Here is a 19,193-nt window from a genome sequence, read left to right as displayed (position 1 = left end):
CAATAGCGGACACGGCGGCAAGCGTAATGTCTCACTCCTTGCCTTTCAGGGAACCGAGGTTACGATAGTAACCGGAGACGTTCCCTATCAAGGCTACGGAACTCGACATTACGGATGTTGTATTTGGGAACTGTATAGAATCCCGCCGTGGCAGATAAACCACTGAAAAGCGACTCCATACAATCCCGCCCCCCAGAATGCAAGCATCTGATAGGCCGAGATTGACCAATAGCGAAGCTCTAGCCTCAGATAGGTCAAAGGTGACCAATCACAGCTCACAAAAACACTGTCAGAATTTGCATATCCCGAGCAGAGTGACCTGGGGGTTTGCACTGAACAGGGCAACAACAACAACAGTAAAGGAGTCAGCGCAAGTGGTGACACAGAAGCACGCAATAACACAGAACAACTCATATGCAAGCGTAGAGCAGCTCAATGCAGTGCAAGCATATCAACTCACCGAAAGTACCTGAGACGCTACAGAGGGTATATCCAACTTGTAAAACCTGGCAAACATGTTCTGAGAAGACCAGCCAGCTGCAAAACATAAATCTTGAATAGACATACACTCAGTCCAAGCCCATGAGGAGGCAGTCGCCCTTGTCGAATGAACTCTGACGTTAATCGGGTATTTGCGCCCCTGGCAATCATAAGCCAAAACAATAGCGTCCACAATCCAGTGAAAGCCTCTGTTTAGAGACTCCCCGTCCCTTGTTGCATCCACCAAAGCACACAAACAGCTGGTCAGATTGTCGAAAAGCGGCCGGCTAGAAATGTATTCACGGAGCACTCTGACTTGGCAAACAGCACTCTGAGCATCCGCACCCAGGGAGGATGAAGGTTCAGCTGATAGGGCAGGTAGAGAAACAATCTGCGCCCTGAACAGGGTATTGAGCGACTTAGGCTACGTTCACACTGCAGGCTGAAACGACCTAATTCCGATTTTTTTGCCCCCATGCGACCTGTATCTGATTTTTTCATGACAGTCTGAACGACACAGATCCGATCTTTTCAAATGCGACCCAGGCCACTTGGGTATGTGGTCTAAATCCGATATGTATCCGATCTTTTGAAATGCGACTTCAATCCGAACGGCCAAGTCACATATATCCGACCCGCACGTCATTGCAAGCACCTGTAGCCAGCCAATACACGCTAACTCCAACGCGTTTCCTCACTGTTATGGGCCACTGCAGACGTGTCTCTTCCCCAGTGTTGTGCCTGAACGCGTTCAATGAACGATAGTGCATGAACGCGTTCATATTTTCGCGTATCCACGTTCGCCCGAAATAAACATACTGTATGAACATTACTGTGATGAACCTGATGAACATTACTGTGAACACGTTCATTCTGGTGTATGTGAACGTGCGCTCTCTGTCAGTATAACTTTGTACAGTAGGGTGCCAGATATAGAGCCTTCCAAGCGAAAACCTGGCTAAAACACATGTGAACATGCCTTAAAATGTAGCGAATAACCACCCAATCTGGCAACACCGCGGCCGCCGGTGACAAAGCAAGGAGCGCCGCGGACACGCACTATCAATTAAACGGGTTTTATGACGAGGTCTGTGAGGATCGGAAAAATCTTACATTTATGTGCAAACTGCCCGTCGATAAAACAATTATTGTCTGTGTTTGTATATGGGCAGTGGAAATAATAATAATAAAACAAAAGCTCGCAACATATGGAAAAAAAAGAACTATTCTGCAAACAACAAGTGACGTCTTGGACCGTTGATTACTCTTCTGCGCATGCGGGTCACTTCTGGGTCATTTCACGTTCACACAGGAGATCACAAAAGGTCGCATTTAATTGGAAATGTGAACGGCCTTGCAAAAAAATCGCATTTTTTCAAAAAATCGGAATTGAGCATTAAGCCCTGCAGTGTGAACGTAGCCTTAGGAACATAACCAGGCCTCGGTCTGAGAGTCACATTACAGTTCCCCGGACCAAAGCGAATACAATCTTCACTGACGGAGAAAGTCTGTAAACCCACAACTCGCTTCGCTGTAGCGAGGGCGAGAAGCAGCGCCGTCTTAAGATCTGTTCCATCAGCCGCTGGAAAGACGCTGCTGCATTTTTGAGGCCAAAAAGAAGACATAAGAAATAATTTAGCCCTGAAGCTGTGACGAATGCCATCTTTTGTACACTTGCAGGATCCATTTCGACTTGCCAATAACCACTCTTTAAATCCAACGTGGTAAACACTTTGGCTCCTTGGAGAGAATCCAGAATGTCTGTGATTTGAGGCAATGGGTATGCTTCAAGGTGTGTCTTTGTATTCAGACCTCGGTAATCAATGCATAACCTAGATCCTTTACCTTTTTTCTCTACTACTACCACCGGTGAGGGCCATGGAGATATAGAAGGTTTGATGATTTTTTGAACTCCTTAATTTGCTCTTCAATAAAATCATTCGAAACCCTGTATGGTCTCTTTATTATAGACAGTTTATCAATTGTTTTAATCTCATGCTTGATCAGGCTTGTGCATCCTAGATTTATGGTACATGCTGAAGGCCAATCATACAAGAGAGCTTTCAATTGACTCTTTACCTTGACTGCGGCATGAGAGTTTTCAACAACTTCGACTTCTCATCGCACACCAACTGAACTTCTCCTTGAGCAGCATTAAATTGTACAACAGGGTGCTCTTGCATTTTATCAAAACACATAGGATGACTAGAGTTACTATCAGACAGAGATATACGCGAGGCATTAAAATCGATGGTGACCTTGGCTTCTTTAAGGAAATTCAAACCTAAAATGATAGGCACTGCCATATCTTCACCATTCATCACATAGAATGTGACCTCATATTTTGATCCGTACATCTCACATTCCCGGCTACTTTACCCTGAGCTTTTTGACTCTGGCCATTAGCCAGCATGAACGTCTGAGCGCTTCTGGGGTGCGTTTCCCGTACAACGACGTAGTTTTCTGATTCACTACCATAGTACGATGCATCGTTGGACAAATCAACTAGCTAGTCATGACTGTTTCCCGAAACCCACTGTCGCAAAGTAAAAAAATTTGCTTCCACTAGTGAGACCACACTGTAGTTGTAGCCGTCGTGTGTGCTGACGCGGCAAGTACACACGACGTTAACGTTGCCCGTTAACGCCGGACAGAAGGGGAGTCACACCACCATATGGAAAGAATTGTAAATGGATGGAGAAGCATAGTTTACTGTAAAGCTACGTCTTAGCTTAACTTGGTGAAAGCCAAGTATAAATCAGCATGAAGTTTTAACATCTACTCTCGTGTAATGGAAATCAAATCATTTTTTGCCACAACATCTCCTTATTTGTAAGTTGCCTTGGATAAAAGCGCCTGCTAAATGATTAAATGTAAATGGACATCATGGCAAACAAAAATATTCCAGCCATCCCCTTCCTTTGAACCAACTATACAGCAAAATGAACATTTTCTGCCAATGAACAGTCGACCTGGGTACGTTTGTAAACAGAACTGGGGTCTCATTTATAAAGCTGAGCGCAGGATTCTTATTAAATATGTGCCCGAAAGCCAAAAATGGCGCACGTCAAAACATATTCAGATTTTAAAGAAACTTGCATACACCAGAACCAGCTTTAAATTCCCTAGTCAGCGGAATATTGTGCGCACATGCATCTCATCCCCGAAAAAAACAGAAAAAAAAAACAGTGATTGAACTTACAACACCTAGTTCTCTTACGAGAGGTTCTCTCGTACTGCGTAATTATCCTTTGAATTATTATTGAATTGAATTATTTTACAAATAATTTGAATTATTGTAAAACGTGTTGTGGCAGCATGCAGACATAGGCAAGGCAGCTTGCATGCCAATTGTCCTGCAGCAACTGCAGCAGCCTATTGAAAGAGACACTTTGGTGATGGTCCAATGGGGGCGCTTCACGCCCACTGCGTCACCCTCCCACTGAAGCGGGTGTGGCCTAGCCCTATAAATTTAGCTTGATGGGCTGATATAATCAGATTTTCCTCTCTTCCTCACGCGTCGCTGGATCCGGAGTGAGAAGCCGCGCCGTTGACAAAGCCTTTCTACGGGACAAGCCTCTGCATCTGAAGTCGCTGGCCTTCATCCCGCCGCCTTCAGTCCCCATTCCTGCTACACTATCTGTCACAAGAACAGGGCAGAAGCAAACGCAAGTTTTTACTCTTTTATTTTGGTCAGAAGACACAAAGATAAACTCAGGGAACACAGCAGATGGTGGCGCAGGGACTAGGTGATCAGCGTGCAGGTGAACATCCAGACGAGACGGCTAATTTAAGCTTATGCTGTTTCCCCCTGTTGCTTAGTGGCGAAACTCAAAGCCTTCAAAGCGCGAGAGACCCGTGTTCAGTCCCGGCTCTCGCAGCAGATAAAATTTAGTCTTGCTGCGGCCAGCTTCCACCGAAACTTTTTGCTTGTTCAGTTCCAGAAAATGCAACTGTTCTAGTCGGTCTTACGGCCCATTTGCCTCCAAACAAATGACGTTTCCACGGCGACCCAGAAAAATCATATAGACCTTATGCACCAGAGAAACGTGGGCGCCGTCATCTTTAGAGTATTGTCTTTGAACTTCCGGTTCTGTATATTTCTGGCATCGCTGTCGAGGAGTAATTAGCTGGTGAAGTGGATTTACTTATTGTAGAGTTAACAAAAGTTATCATGAGCATTGTAATGTTTATCATAAGCATTGTAAAGCAGATGTCTTAAAAAATGTCGAACGGGAATTTTTTTACGAGCAGTTCATTCACACCTATCCTATGCAAGATCGCTGTGGAAATACAGACCGGAAGTCAAAAGACAACGAGCGCAGAGCTGAAAAGGGGCGGGGCTACATAAGGTCTATAAGCAGTGTATTTTCTTTTATTCCGGCCACAGCCCAGTGTTGCACACAAACACAGCCCGCCTCGGTACAGGGCTCGCACGAAATCGACTCATGTCAATTGTGTGTTAAAATGTAGTGAGTGTGCCCACCACGACCCAGTGCCCACAAACACTGCATGTTCCACGATTTCTGTAAAACGTAACCAACACACGTACAGTCAGAAATGTACATAGAAAAATACATTTACCGGTAGTTAATCATGTATTAATTTAGGGCTTAACATATCGCCGGCATTGAGTCGTCTCTACACAGGTGTTGGGGCATCTGAAGTCTTCGTGAGATGCTGGATACAAACTGGAGCTGGTTGTACTAGCGTCCCGAGATAACAACAGAAAAGCAGACGGGAAATAATTAGCAGTGTTGTAGTACTCGAGACTCGGACTCGTCTCGGACTCGGTCTCGAGACCATATTTTAATGGTCTTGGTCTTGTCATGGACTCGTGTGCATTTGGACTCGGAATTGACTCGTACTTGAAAACATTTTTTTTTAGGACTCGGACTTATTCCCGAGTCCACTCGAGTTCAATTCAAAATATTTTTCATGATTATTAATGTATGTTAATAAAGTATTTCTTTAAATTGATTGACACGCCCAGTGATTGGTGATTTTCTAGTGCGCAACTGCGCATGACAAATTGTAATAAAATCACCACCTACTATGTGGCCTTTTTACCCTAAACTGATCATATTTTTTAAACTCTAAGTAAATTCAGTCAAATAAAAAAAGGATTTCTCTAAGTAAATAAAAGTAAATTAGGTAATCAACCCTCACTGGTCTCGGTCTCGACTCGGACTCGACCATCTCTGGTCTTGGACTCGACTTGGACTCGACTCTCTATGGACTCGGTCTTGACTCGGACTCGACTCTCTCTGGTCTCGGTCTCGACTCGGACTCGAGTGAGGTGGTCTCGACTACAACACTGATAATTAGCACAGCTTCTCTTCATAATATTTATGCATTCGAACTGTTTCAACAGTGGTATAAAAGGTAAGTATTATACGAATGCTTGGCTAAAGAGATGCGTCTTTAATCTAGTTTTAAAATGGGACAGTGAGTTTGAGTGATCAAAGGTTTGGCTTTAGCTGCCGGACCATGAATATTGACTCGTGATGAACAATTTTGGTGAAAACAGGAGAGTCAATGTGCACATTTATTTCTGCAGTGAGTTGGGCAGCTGTGGTTTTATCTTTTGTTGGATACAATTGCTGGTTAGTACCTGAACATCCCGTTCAGACAGCTTCCTCTTATGTCCACAATTCCTTCTGTAGGATGAGGTTTGTCATGTGGTGGTATGCATACATTTTACTGGATACCATTGCTCTCGACACACCACACACTTGCTGTCCTGGTCCCAGATGAGCCAGGGAAACATGCACCAACAATTTGTCCTCTTTTGAACTCTGATATGTCTCCCATTATGTTGTGTGGATTGCAATATTGTATGTAGCTGTATGTACACTTTAGGAACACCATACTAATACTGTGTTTGACCCCCTTTCGCCACCAGAACTTCCTTAATTCTACGTGGCATTGATTCAACAAGGTGCTGAAAGCATTCTTTAGAAATGTTGGCCCATATTGATAGGATAGCATCTTGCAGTTGATGCAGATTTATGGGATGCACATCCAGGGCACGAAGCTCCTGTTCCACCACATCCCAAAGATGCTCCATTGGGTTGAGATCTGGTGACTGTGGGGGCCATTTTAGTACTGTGACAGAGACCTCTGGAGGTGAGATGAACGTACCGCACTGGAAATTACACTCTTTTGACCATGAAAGCGCCTACCAAACCATCCCATATTAATGTGTGAAGTGGGACAGGTCAAATCATGTAACATCACTGAAGATCAAGTATTTGTAAACTTTTTCCCTGGGTAGAGTCCCGAGGGTGGCTTAACCATGAGTGTGGTTTCAATTTCCAGCTGTCCCTAAAACCCCAAGCCCACCAACCTTCTGTTTACATATAATTTTATACAGCCATCAGGGAACCAACCTATCCAACCCCCAGTTGTTTTGACAGGGCAACCTTAATTTGGTTTAAAAAAATAAAAAAAATAAATACCCAGCCCCTACAGCCCAATTTATGAGAAGACCAGGAAGTGTTGTCTAACTCACTGTTATATCAAGCCTGTTGGTAGTGAGGTTGTAACTGGTGAAGTGTCAATAAAAATATTCCTTGAGTCCAATCCAAAAATAAAATCTCTGAAGCAGAAAACCAGTCCCGTATACAACGCACCACAACTATTGCTGCGGGGGACACTTATCAATATCAATCAAATATCACTCATCTATGAATTAAAAATTAATTTCCCTCCCACTTCTTGTGGGTTCTTTACACTATTATAATTATCGATTATTATGATGTTTCCAAAATTATCCCAACTGGTTTTAATACAATTCATTAATCACACTATGAAAAATAGTAAATAGAAACCATTACAAATGAGGGCAAAAGGTTCAAAAAAGTATTATGATTTTACAAAAACACATTAAAAAAATGAATATGAGAACACAACATTTTTAGCAAACCTTCTTAATTTTCTGTATTTCCATTTTCACATTTTTTTTTTGCAAAAGCCTACCATTTCAATACCAGAGCAAACTTCTTAAGCAGTTATTTAAGTTAAAGGTTAGTTATAAATACGAAGAAATGAACATATTATGAGCAATAGGAGCAAATAAACAACAGAAAACACAAATGGCAGTGATTTAAGTTTTTTTTTTTTTTTTTTAGGTAGGCCTATTTATCTTTGAGGTCAATACTAAAAAATACAGTAAGTTACCTAATAAAAAAAGTTGAATGTAAAAGGAAAGTTAATTGCTTCTTTGAAAATTGTTCTTTTAAAAAAAATATTAATAGGGGTCCATGCACTGAATGTGCCAAATGTTATCAAAAGATTAGCTAATTTTTTTCATGATCACTCCTTCTGGTGACATTTCAATAGGCTACAAAAATCTTTATTTTCTATATTTTATTTCATATTTTTACAGTTTAAAAGTATAGGCATACTTGAGTTATTGCTGAAGTTTTTTTTTCTCTCAGTGTTTGTGTGTCTCTGTCAAATTGGTAAGGTTTCTGCAGTCTGACGAGGTCTTATGTATTAGAGAAACACAACGTATTTTTGTTGAGTCATAAACACATGTTTACTTGTGAAGTTGAGCAATAATATATCAAGATATTCGTCCAAAATAGTCTCAGTAACCAAGATGCTTCTGTCAGATAAGCAACATCTCCCCCCGCCACCTGTCCAGCCCACTGTAAATCAAACGATAACGCATCGCGAGAAATACGCGAAATACACAACTGAGCTATTCTCGCGAGAAACACCAAACCAAACATTCATTTGCTGACATACTAAATTCCGCTAGAGGGCGCTTGTCGGCTCAACAAACGGATTCCTCAATTGAAAGGCACTCGAATGTCAGGATATTTTAATTTGAGACATTTAGCCTAAATGTTTTTATTTAATATAGTCACAGTGGTTCAAATTAAAATCTGATACAGTAGCCTAATCGCGCTAAAATAATTCCACTAATCACGACTGACAGCAATCATGGTCCGCATAGCAGCAAACGTTAACTCATCCACATTCTTTAAAGTGACTGTCTTCTCTGAAACTGCTAAAAATAACGAATGAAAAATAATAAATGAATAAATAAATAAATAATTAAGTGTTTTTATTGATTTATTATTATTTTTAATCATTATCAGAAAGACATTAATAAAAAAAATAAGTTATACAAATAAGACTGAGTTTACAATCAATCATCACATCACAATAGAAAAAGAAAGAGAGAAAAAAAGAAAGAAAAGTTGGGGAGTAGGACGTTTTTCAAACTACACAAAACAAATACTGCTTTTGGGACTTTTCATCCCTCTCGATGTCTCTAAATATATATTCGAAATTCCTCCTTTAATTATCATGAATTATCATGCTATGCTATGCCTGTTACTTGTTCTGTGTTCATTAAAAAAAACACACAGAAAAAAAACAAGAAAAAATATTTAGAGGTAAATTAAGCTCCGCCCCCTTTAGCACCCTGTTTATTGCCACACCAGAGCGCCGCTTAGTAACGATCTCGCGAGATGCCTCGCGAACACAGCAACAAGACAACCAAAATAAAGTGAGCACAACAAACCCGGAGCGCATGATGGCGGCTTTGCTGCTGCGCCGGGATAAGAGATCCACCGCCGCCCACCTGAAGGCAGACCTCCAGCGGGCCGACAACAGCTCGGGGCTGCGGCAGCTGCGGGAGCTGCTGGACACCGTGCTGGACCCGCAGCGCGGCTCGGACCCTGACCCGGAGGGGCTGGACTGGTGTAAATGGCTGCTGGCCGGAGGGGACGCTTTCGACGAGTTCTGCCGGACCGTCCGATCCTACGATAACGCCACCCTCTGCGGGCTGGTGTGGACAGCCAACTTCGTGGCCTACCGTTGCCGGACTTGCGGCATCTCTCCGTGCATGTCGCTGTGTGCGGAGTGCTTCAATAACAGCGATCACACGGGCCATGATTTTAACATGTTCCGGAGTCAGGCCGGCGGGGCCTGTGACTGCGGGGACGGGAACGTGATGAAAGAGAGCGGGTCAGTAGCCACTCTGAGCGGACATCTGACTGACTGACAGGGGCTGTGTCTCAAACCCTTGACAGTGAGCTGAGTCTGACTAACACGGACAGCTTTATAGGGATGTCATAGCACGGGCGCATCCCGAGTCAGATTTGGATGTCATAACAACATAGGCGCAACCAAAATCAGCAGTGTTTTTTGGGGATCATAGTGTCATTGCGATCTGTCTACTATTATTATTAGGCATTATAACATACGTGTGTCAAATCAGCAGCATCATTTGATGGGTCATTTTAATTACGTGACATTGTAGCTGAATTTTAAATTTGCAGTATTTTTGGATATCGATCATCCAAGTTGTCTAACTGGTCTTCATTAGTTTTTCCCCCAGTGGAGTTCATTGGTGTGCTGGTTCAGCTGCATGTTGGCCATCATAGGAGTGTTCTGAATAAGCAGGGATTTTGGGCATCATAGTATTAAACCTAGTGAGCTGTGCTTATACCCAGGCATCATAATTTAGGTGCATCCCGAGTTGGCAAATGTTTTGGGCATCATATTATAGGCGCAATCAAAACCAGCTGCTACTTAAATGTCCTAATTAATCTAAGGCCAAATCTAAGCCGTGGCTGTGAAACCAGGCCTAACACAAATAAATAAATAAATATATATATGTATAAACATAAAATTACTAAAATGATGATGAAAATGGAATGCAAAGTATTAACAAATGCTATAATAGTACATCAATGATGTGGCATGCATGTCTAAAATCAGCAGCCAAATTGATTTGCACATCATCTTACAAATTAAATGAATTCTGTCTGAATCTGGAGAATTTTGGGGCATCCAGTGGAAATACAACTGGAATCGTTCGCCCTGATGGTGGAAATCGTCTCAAACCTTGTAAACTGTCTTCTATAGTCATAATCAGCAAAAAATGTAGACCTCGTATGGCTTGTTGATCACATTATAGGTGTGTTCTGTTTCTGCAACATGTCACCATCATAGGAGTACCCCGAATAAGCAGGATTTTTGTTTCATTCCTAGTGAGCTACCTATACCTAGACAACATTTTTGGGAATCATATTGGCAGATCCTGGGTCAGAAATATTATTAGGCGTCAATGTCTCAAATCTAGTCAGCCGTCTACATGGATAGCATAATTGGACATTAGTGCGTTCTAGATTAGAAGCAATATTATATGTTTTTGTGCGCCATATAAAGCTAGTGACCTGACTACGTATGACAGTGTTTCCCAACCTTGTTCCTTAAGGCACCAACATTGCACATTTTCAAACTCTTCCTAATCAAACACAACTGATACAACTCATCAGCTTGTTAGTAGAGACTCCAAGACCAGATATGTATGGGTCAGATAATGCCTGCGGTTTCAGACATCCTTTAAGAATTGGCATGTAAATCAAGCAAATGGTCGAGTACACATGATCAATACGCTAGTTCATGGCTAGTCAATAGACGTGGATCATAGCAGTAAACACACAGTGAGTGATCACGCTAAATTTATGACACGGTCTGAAAATTATCTTTGGTCGCGGTGATCGCCATTTAGGAGCCATGACAACAGAATGGTCATATTTTGTCTAGGACAGCCCAAAATCATCAGACATCCAAAATGTGTGCTGTTGGTGTGCCTCTAGGAATAGGATTGGGAAATACTGACCTATGGCATTGTATCACTGACACATCTGCACTCAGATGCATTTTGGGCCATCATAGCCTCCACCGATTGGTGCATCCTGAATCAGCAGCATTTTTGGCCAGTGTGCTGCTGCCTACCTATTCATAGTTATTGAGCATCAAAACATCATAGTCTGCATCATTTCCGTCGTGATATTTATAAGGGTGTTTTGGTTCAGCATTATTTTGGGGCACTGTAGGCAATTCCCAAATTAGCAGCAGTTTTGAGTCTCAGCATTACCTGTACGTGGCTGTTCTGAAACGAATCGGCAGTATTTTGGGAACCTTGCATCATATAATAGGGGTGTTCCTTGGCAGAAACTTTTTTTGAGCATCAAACGGCAGCGATTTTGGGCAACATGGGCATGTTCCAAATCGTCTAACGGTTTGGGTGTCAAAGATGTGACAGGGATTGCCAGATTATACTCTGATTTTTTTCTTGCGCTTTGTTTTGATGGTCCTTTTTAGACATTCTATTGAGTAACTTGCCAACTATATGACAACCAACTCATAGATCGTCAGTAGACCCAACCCGATCTCACGGGAATTTGTACGAATTTTACGCGGTGGCTGATTCGTAACAATTCGTACGACCTCACTCAAGATTTTGCTAAATCGTACATATTTTACGAATTAGCCAATTCGTATGAATTCGTACGAATGACCTATCCCTGACCCCGCCCCTAAACATAACCGTCACGTGGGTTTAGACAAATCGTACGAGTGAGGTCGTATGAATTAGAACGAATTAGCCACTTTTGAATCACTCGTACGAATTGGTCGTGAGATAGCGAGTTGACGTAATTGCAAAGTTATTTTTTTGTCAATAGAATATCAGTTGGGGGGCATCATCACTATAAAGTGTTCACAGATATTACTCAGACAATACTAATACTCTATTGACTGGTAGTTGCAAAGTTACATACAGTTAATAGAATGTCTAAAGTGGATTATTGAAATGAAGTGTAACCTAATATTTATTTTGAAGTAATTTTCTCTCAGAAATTGCTTGCAAATTTCACAAAGAAATGACAAGTAGCGCATTGAGTTAAACATGAAATTCAAGTAGAAAGACTAAGATAATAGTATAATAGTACTCCAATAATCTGTTTTATTTACAATTTTTTTGCTGTTACAGTTACGCTATTGGCCGTTCCAAATCAACACATTCCTGGGCCGTATTACACATCCACATTCTTGTCATTATTTTAATGCCGCGCACTAATGGTAACTAACTAGTAAAACTAGTAAAAGTACGTTCCATTCAGAAGTTGAGTAAAGGCAGTTCTCCTGGTTTAGGCACAGCTGTGCATTGCTTGATGCAGTCTGAGGCTGTCAGGGGAGGGTAACAGTGTGGATTGGGCTGTGGCACCTGATCACTGCCTTACAGAGAGTGCCACGGTCTGGGTTATTTTTAACTCCCCCACAGGGTCAGTGACACGGCTCTTTCCTCGCTTCTCTCACTCACTTTAACAGTTCAGCGTGTAGGGGTGCAGATATGGGGCTGGGCGTAATGACTGCTGTCGGCTGGAGCTCAAAAGATTCACTGTATTTGATCAGTAAAGGGTGTAATTATCGTGAAGTGTTCCGCTCTGCAGGAATGAGGCCGTTTTATTATTGGTAGATGTTTACTGTGAAAAGACACTTTTGCTTTTGCTCTGGAGGCTGACATCACACTACTCGCATGCTCTTTTTGATTCATAGTGACTGTCCACTGAACTTAATCAGTCGTCTAAACTCAACATTTGAATGGAACGTGCTTTTACTAGTTTTAACCATTAGTGTGTGTGTCATTAAGATAACGACAAGAATGTATACATGTAATACGGCCCAAAAATGTGTTGATTTGGAACGGCCTACAGTGTAATAAAACAGATTATTGGAGTATTATTTTAGTCTTAATCTGACCTCTTATTTAAAGAAGAAATCCATGGCCTTTTTAGTCCCGTTCACTGCCAAGTTTAGTTCACGATGTGAGTCTCATTATCTTAATCTTATCAGTAATATGTGAAATTACATATGCTGAGACAACACTTGATAGACAAGGCTAATAAGTCATTCAGTGTCGTGGTACATGCTGCATGACTGATTAAAATGCAATTAAAAAAAAAAATTGCCAGGCTTGTTTGTACAATTTGGGCAAAAATGTTGTGATTATATATCAGAATGGCTTTAAAAGAATAATGGTAATTGATTATTATTACAAACAATAAAAATACTGAATAAAAACAGAATTAGAAAAATTGCTAAACTAATATTTTGATGCAAAATAAAAATAGTATTTAAGAACAATAAATAATTGTATTTTATATAAGTACAACTGTAAAATTACAATACTAATATTTATGTCCTATTTTCATCATTTTCAAAAGTGAAATATCTAACTTTTATTTGATGGAAAACCATAAGCTTCTCTTTTTTGATAAGTGCTTCTCATAGCAAGTTTCATCGTGAGCCGCGCTTCTCTCTGAAACATGCAGCGCATATTATTTAGTTTAAATGCAGCCTTTGCAATTTTATAATTGCAAAAAGCCATATCACAATAGTCTTTTTTTTTCTTCTTTTAAACCAACACTACAGTTATGCCAGTGCAGTTTTTATTTTTTTGAATGGGAGTCTCAAGCAGGCAAGCCTGGTTTAGTTATTTCTTTTTTCACGAAAACTCCAAAACTTTCATTTTTTTCTTTTATTTGATAATGAATGAATCAGGTTTATTTAAAAATCAACGTTCAAAATGTTCTACTGTTTAATCTGAGAGGGCTACAGTGTGTCAACAAAACATTTATTGTTTGCATTCTGTGAGAAGATTGACTATTTAAAAGCTGAGACTTCGCTTCACATCAAAGTTTATTGTGATTATTGGATGGTAGTTGCGCTACAATTAACTTTTAGTCTAAATTTACAATATGAAAAATTAAATTATTTACAATATGTTTTTGGTCTTCATTTAGATTTTTCTTTTTCGATTCTTTGTTGCTTTCGGATGCATTTCAAAATATAAAGAAAAAACAATCAAAGATCTGTTATTTTTCCATTTCCATGTGACCTTATTAGCCATTTTTGTGTTTTTGTTTGGAGAAATACACTTCCCACAATTCTGAACAGAAATCCACCAATCAGAGTCACTGTTTCCACGGAAAAGATAATCACTGCTACCATTAAGCCCCATGAAGCATCAAGTCTTCTATACTGAAGTAACGTTTTAAAATAGATTTAAGAATTTTAAATAACTTAAAGTTTGCATTAAATATTTTTGTTCATTCTCAATTAAAATAATGTCCTCCACCGATTCTTAGTGATGTGATTTACCTCTGCCCTTATTGTTTTTTTTTTATGGCTTTGTACTCCTGTTTATATATATATATATATATATATATATATTTAAAGAGGAAATTAATTGAAAACATACTACATGTACAAGACTACTGATAAAGTTGGTGGTCACTGTTCTATGGTGATATAACTAGTGTTCAAGCACGTCCGTCTTTTATCCTTCGGCACCACCATGATGTTAGTGATTGACTTGAAGACTTGCATATTGTAGTTGCTTGTAGTGCATCAATCTGTTGACCTTTACAAAAAAAAAAAGTCTAACGTCAATTTTTATTGACTTCAATGAACACAGGTTGTGTTTTGTATAGTAAACAGCAAATTTCTCTGCTGAAATGTTCAATTCTAATTCACACGCTCTTGTGCGACAGGTTTTGTAGTAGGCATCGGTTAAAAACGGGAGAGAATGTGCCATCAGTCCCTTGGGATCTGCTGCTCATGTCTGAGATGGTGCTGCCGCGGTTTATCATCACTATCATTCAGTACCTGAGAGACGGCTACACTGAACCAGGTGAGGACGTCGCACCTCCATGCTGCTCTTAATTATTTAAAGACCCCATAAAATGGCTTCACAGACACGCAAGGTTTGTGAGCTAAAGGCTATTCGCTTAATTGATAGGAATGCACTACATGGCCACAAAGCTATGAAATAAAATCCACAAAACTCAAACTTTCAGTGTTTAGTTTGGAGCTGTTTCAGTACACTCAGCTCTTGAACTGACTAGACATATTGTGAAGCATACCAAAAACAAATATGATAATCTGCAATAATAAATAATGCTTTAGTCAACAGCTTTGCACAATACAAGTCCCATGTGTGTGTCCTGTACTGGCTGAGCCTGCTAATCGTGCCCACTGGGCTAACATATGCTGCTTTATTTCGCCGCGCACACAAACACCTTATCATGTGCCTGCAGAGTCGGCCACTGACCGAGATCTGCAGAAGGTTCTGCAGCAGTTGGAGCCGCACATATCGTTCTTAGAAGAGCTCACCAAGATGGGCGGGGCCATGCGCACCGTTCTCACCAAGATCTTAACCAATCAGCAGACGTTTAAAGAACTGAGCATGGGTGAGTATGAGATGTGAATGTATTGTTGAAGTTGGTGTTAAATGCATCGATCAACAAAGTTCTGTTTCCAGTTATGGGTTTTAGTTTCGTTTTGTTATTGTGTTATATAATTTTCCCCTGAATTTTTTTGGTTTCACTTTATGTGGATGGTCCCTTTAACACATTCAGTTGACTATAAGTAACGTTCCACCTGCATCTCTACTAACTCTCACTAGAGTGTTAGTTGAGTATTAGTAGACTGGTAGGGTTAAAGGGTTAGTTCACCCAAAAATGAAAATTCTGTCAGTATTAACTCACCCTCATGTTGTTTCAACCCCGTAAGACCTTCGTTCATCTTCGGAACACAAATTAAGATATTTAAGATATTAAGATCGCTCCTGCATACAGTCCGTGGGCTTCTTGAGGGACTGGCTCTTGCTGTCCTCGAAAAGTCATTAAAGACATCGTTAAAATAGTCCAAGTGACTACAGGGGCTCAATCTTAAGTTTATCAAACGACGAGAACACTTTTGTGCGCAAAAAAACAACAAAAATAACTACTTTATTTCAACTATTCGTTTATTTCTCCCTCTGCGCGAGTCAGGTTACTAGTTTAATAGCGTAAGCTTCTGTTATTATACGTCACACGCATCACACACACATGACCAGCGTCGGCCAATAGTGAGCCTACGTGTGACGTAGCTCTACGCAATCACACTACGTTAACTGACTAGAGGCGCATAGAGAAGGAAGTGAATAGTTGAAATAAAGTCGTTATTTTTGTTGTTTTTTTGCGCACAAAAGTGTTCTCGTCGTTTGATAAACTTAAGATTGAGCCCCTGTAGTCACTTGGACTATTTTAACGATGTCTTTAATGACTTTTCGGGGACAGCAAGAGCCAGTCCCTCAAGAAGCCTGTGGACTGTATGCAGGAGCGATCTTAATATCTTAAATATCTTAATTTGTGTTCCGAAGATGAACGAAGGTCTTACGGGGTTGGAACAACATGAGGGTGAGTAAATACTGACAGAATTTTCATTTTTGGGTGAACTAACCCTTTAAGGATAGAATAAGTTGACATGTAGTTGCAAAGTTACTGATAGTCAGTAGAAAGTCTGATGGAGGAGCATCACAATAAAGAGTTGGCAGATATTAAGCAGACAGTCTACTAATATTCTAATGAGAGTTAGTTGACATGTAGTTGTAAAGTTACTTAGTCAACAGAATTTTCAAAAGGGACCATCAAAATAAAGTGTTGCGCCCGTTTCACACATACTCCGTTTGGAGTGCGTATGCGGTCCGTATTTTTTTCCGTACCCATGTTGACAGGTTAGAGCTTTCACACTGCACGCAGATGCAATCCGTCGGTCCGTTCCAGTTGTGGTGCGTATACAGCAGTGCAGAGATCATTTCCGTACCGAGTCTATTTCTGCTGTGCTGCAAACGCAGAAATAAAGTGACAGCACTCGGTTCGTGGTCAAAATGAACTCGGATTGACCTCGAAATGTAGTAGTTTCACCATAAATGCATTTAATTCAATAAAATGTTGTAATCTCTCCATAAAATGTATTTAATTGTTTCATCTTTTTACTTTAAGACATTACTTCTTAATATATATAAAATATATATATATATGAAGAGTTCAGATGCAAAAGCCTCTAAGTGCCATTTGAAATTTTCTTCTAAAATGACCATTTTTATCAAGCTTGTATAAGTTCAGTAATTTCACTTAAATGGCAATAAAGATTACCTATGAATTGTCATTTAAGTGAAATTACTGAACTTAAATATACAAGCTTGATAAAAATGGTCATTTTAGAAGAAAATTTCAAATGGCACTTAGAGGCTTTTGCATCTGAACTCTTCATATATACAGTATATATATATATATATATATATATATATATATATATATATATATATATATATTTTTTTTTTTTAAATAAAAGTTGCTGCATATGGTGAACATATTTTGATTACCAAAAAGCAGGACACCCAGCAAACAAATGATACTCGAAGATTACTCAAAGATGCCTTATTAATTTCAATACAATTAAAATAGGCTATGCCCCCTCTGTGGATAGAAAATTGTTATATTAGGACACAAATTCAGATAGGCTTCTCAGAGGATACTCAACATGTTTTATGACAGGTTTAAAAAATAATGAATGAAATAATTATTAAAAAAAATAATAATGTCTTGTCTGTATTAGAAATATAAATATATAAATATTAATTAACTAAAAGAAATACCTTCAAATTGAACAAAAATACCTCTCTCAAACTTACAAAAACGAACTAGTTTTCTTCCTCTTTATCCTGTTTTTCTTCCTCATCCTCCTTGTTTGCCCATCTCCTAGGCCTATATTTTGCTGTAGCCTAAAGCTGATCTTTCCCAGCGTTTTTTTTTTTTTTTTTTTTTTAACCAGGACATCACTTTATAAAAAACGGCCAGGACAGGACGTGAAAACAGGACATGTCCTGGGATAACAGGACTGTTGGTCACTGGTCACCTTTTTGCTGCATAACTTCTGATTTTGAAATAAAAATAGTGAGTGTTTGTGGTACAGCTCACGCACTGCAAACGCAGTATATGTGAAAGCACTTTAGCGCGTGCGGCTCCTGTACCGGATACGCACCGCAACACTCACCGCATACGCACTGCACACGGAGTATGTGTGAAACGGGCGTTACCCTTTTTTTTCCTCCAAGCTTGTTCTCCTTGTTTATTTACTTGACCATTTTCCACTCTCTCTCTGACCCTAGAATTAAAAATGCTGTTTTTGCTGCTGTGACTTTAAGACCTATATATGCAAACTACCTTTGTTATGATTGGCTGTCCTCTTTGAATGTGAAAACTAACTTAGAGGTTGTGGGTTTTTCTGTCCTATCAAAATATGAAGAGTTCAGATGCAAAAGCCTCTAAATGCCATTTGAAATTTTCTTCTTTAATGATGATTTTTGTCGAACTTGTATATTTAAGTTCAGTAATTTCACTTAAATAACAATTAATAGTTTACAATTAATTGCTATTAATTGTTATTTAAGTGAAATTACTGAACTTAAATATACAAGTTCGACAAAAATCATCATTAAAGAAGAAAATTTCAAATGGCATTTAGAGGCTTTTGCATCTGAACTCTTCATATACTTTTTAACTGCCCATCCTTCAATAATGTGCCACTTCAAATGATCAGTTATCTTAAACTTATCACGGAAATAAACTTCAGCTTGTTTTTAACACAAGAAGCCATAAACACCACAATATTCTGCAACTTTCCCTTAAAGGACAACTCCGGCGCAGAGTGAACTTTTTGTCTAATTACACATTGGTACCTAGTCGACCGTTCTCTGAGATTAGTTTTCATGATAATCGAATGCAAAGAGTTTTATCTCCAAAAACTGTTTATAACGCTATATAGGGCACAGAGTAATGAAAAATAAAAATCGCTAGTTCAAAATAGCCCCTAATATAATGAGGGTTCCTACATGTAAACTGAAGCATTGAGAACTTTGTAAGTGTACATACCGTTTAAGTGGCTTTATGCACAGCTGCACTACTTCCTGAACTTAAGCCAACTCCTTGTTTCCTGTCTGCCATTATTGGCCAAATTGATTAATTCAGGTGTGCCTGACCTCAGTAGTCACGGCAACAATAATCAGACACACC

The 19,193-nt window shown here is 39.7% G+C and overlaps 1 protein-coding gene across 2 annotated transcripts in view; it reads left to right on the top strand.

Annotated features, from left to right (window-relative positions):
- Positions 1–8,895: 8,895 nt before the first annotated feature.
- The window catches only part of ubr3 (ubiquitin protein ligase E3 component n-recognin 3), a 153,953-nt gene continuing 143,655 nt past the window's right edge, over positions 8,896–19,193 (top strand). For both annotated transcript variants that reach the window (XM_089132997.1, XM_089132996.1), the window contains exons 1-3: positions 8,896–9,465; positions 14,847–14,986; positions 15,393–15,545. In XM_089132997.1, coding sequence (XP_088989123.1) covers positions 9,029–9,465; positions 14,847–14,986; positions 15,393–15,545 — 730 coding nt within the window. In that variant the 5' untranslated portion in view covers positions 8,896–9,028. The remainder of the gene's footprint in view (positions 9,466–14,846; positions 14,987–15,392; positions 15,546–19,193) is intronic.

The sequence above is a fragment of the Pimephales promelas genome, chromosome 7, assembly GCF_988280905.1.
Source record: "Pimephales promelas chromosome 7, fPimPro1.hap1.1, whole genome shotgun sequence".
In the NCBI taxonomy this organism is placed as follows: domain Eukaryota; kingdom Metazoa; phylum Chordata; class Actinopteri; order Cypriniformes; family Leuciscidae; genus Pimephales; species Pimephales promelas.
The sequence above is the reverse complement of the archived record's forward strand: the minus strand, read 5'-3'. Positions and strand labels throughout refer to the sequence as shown.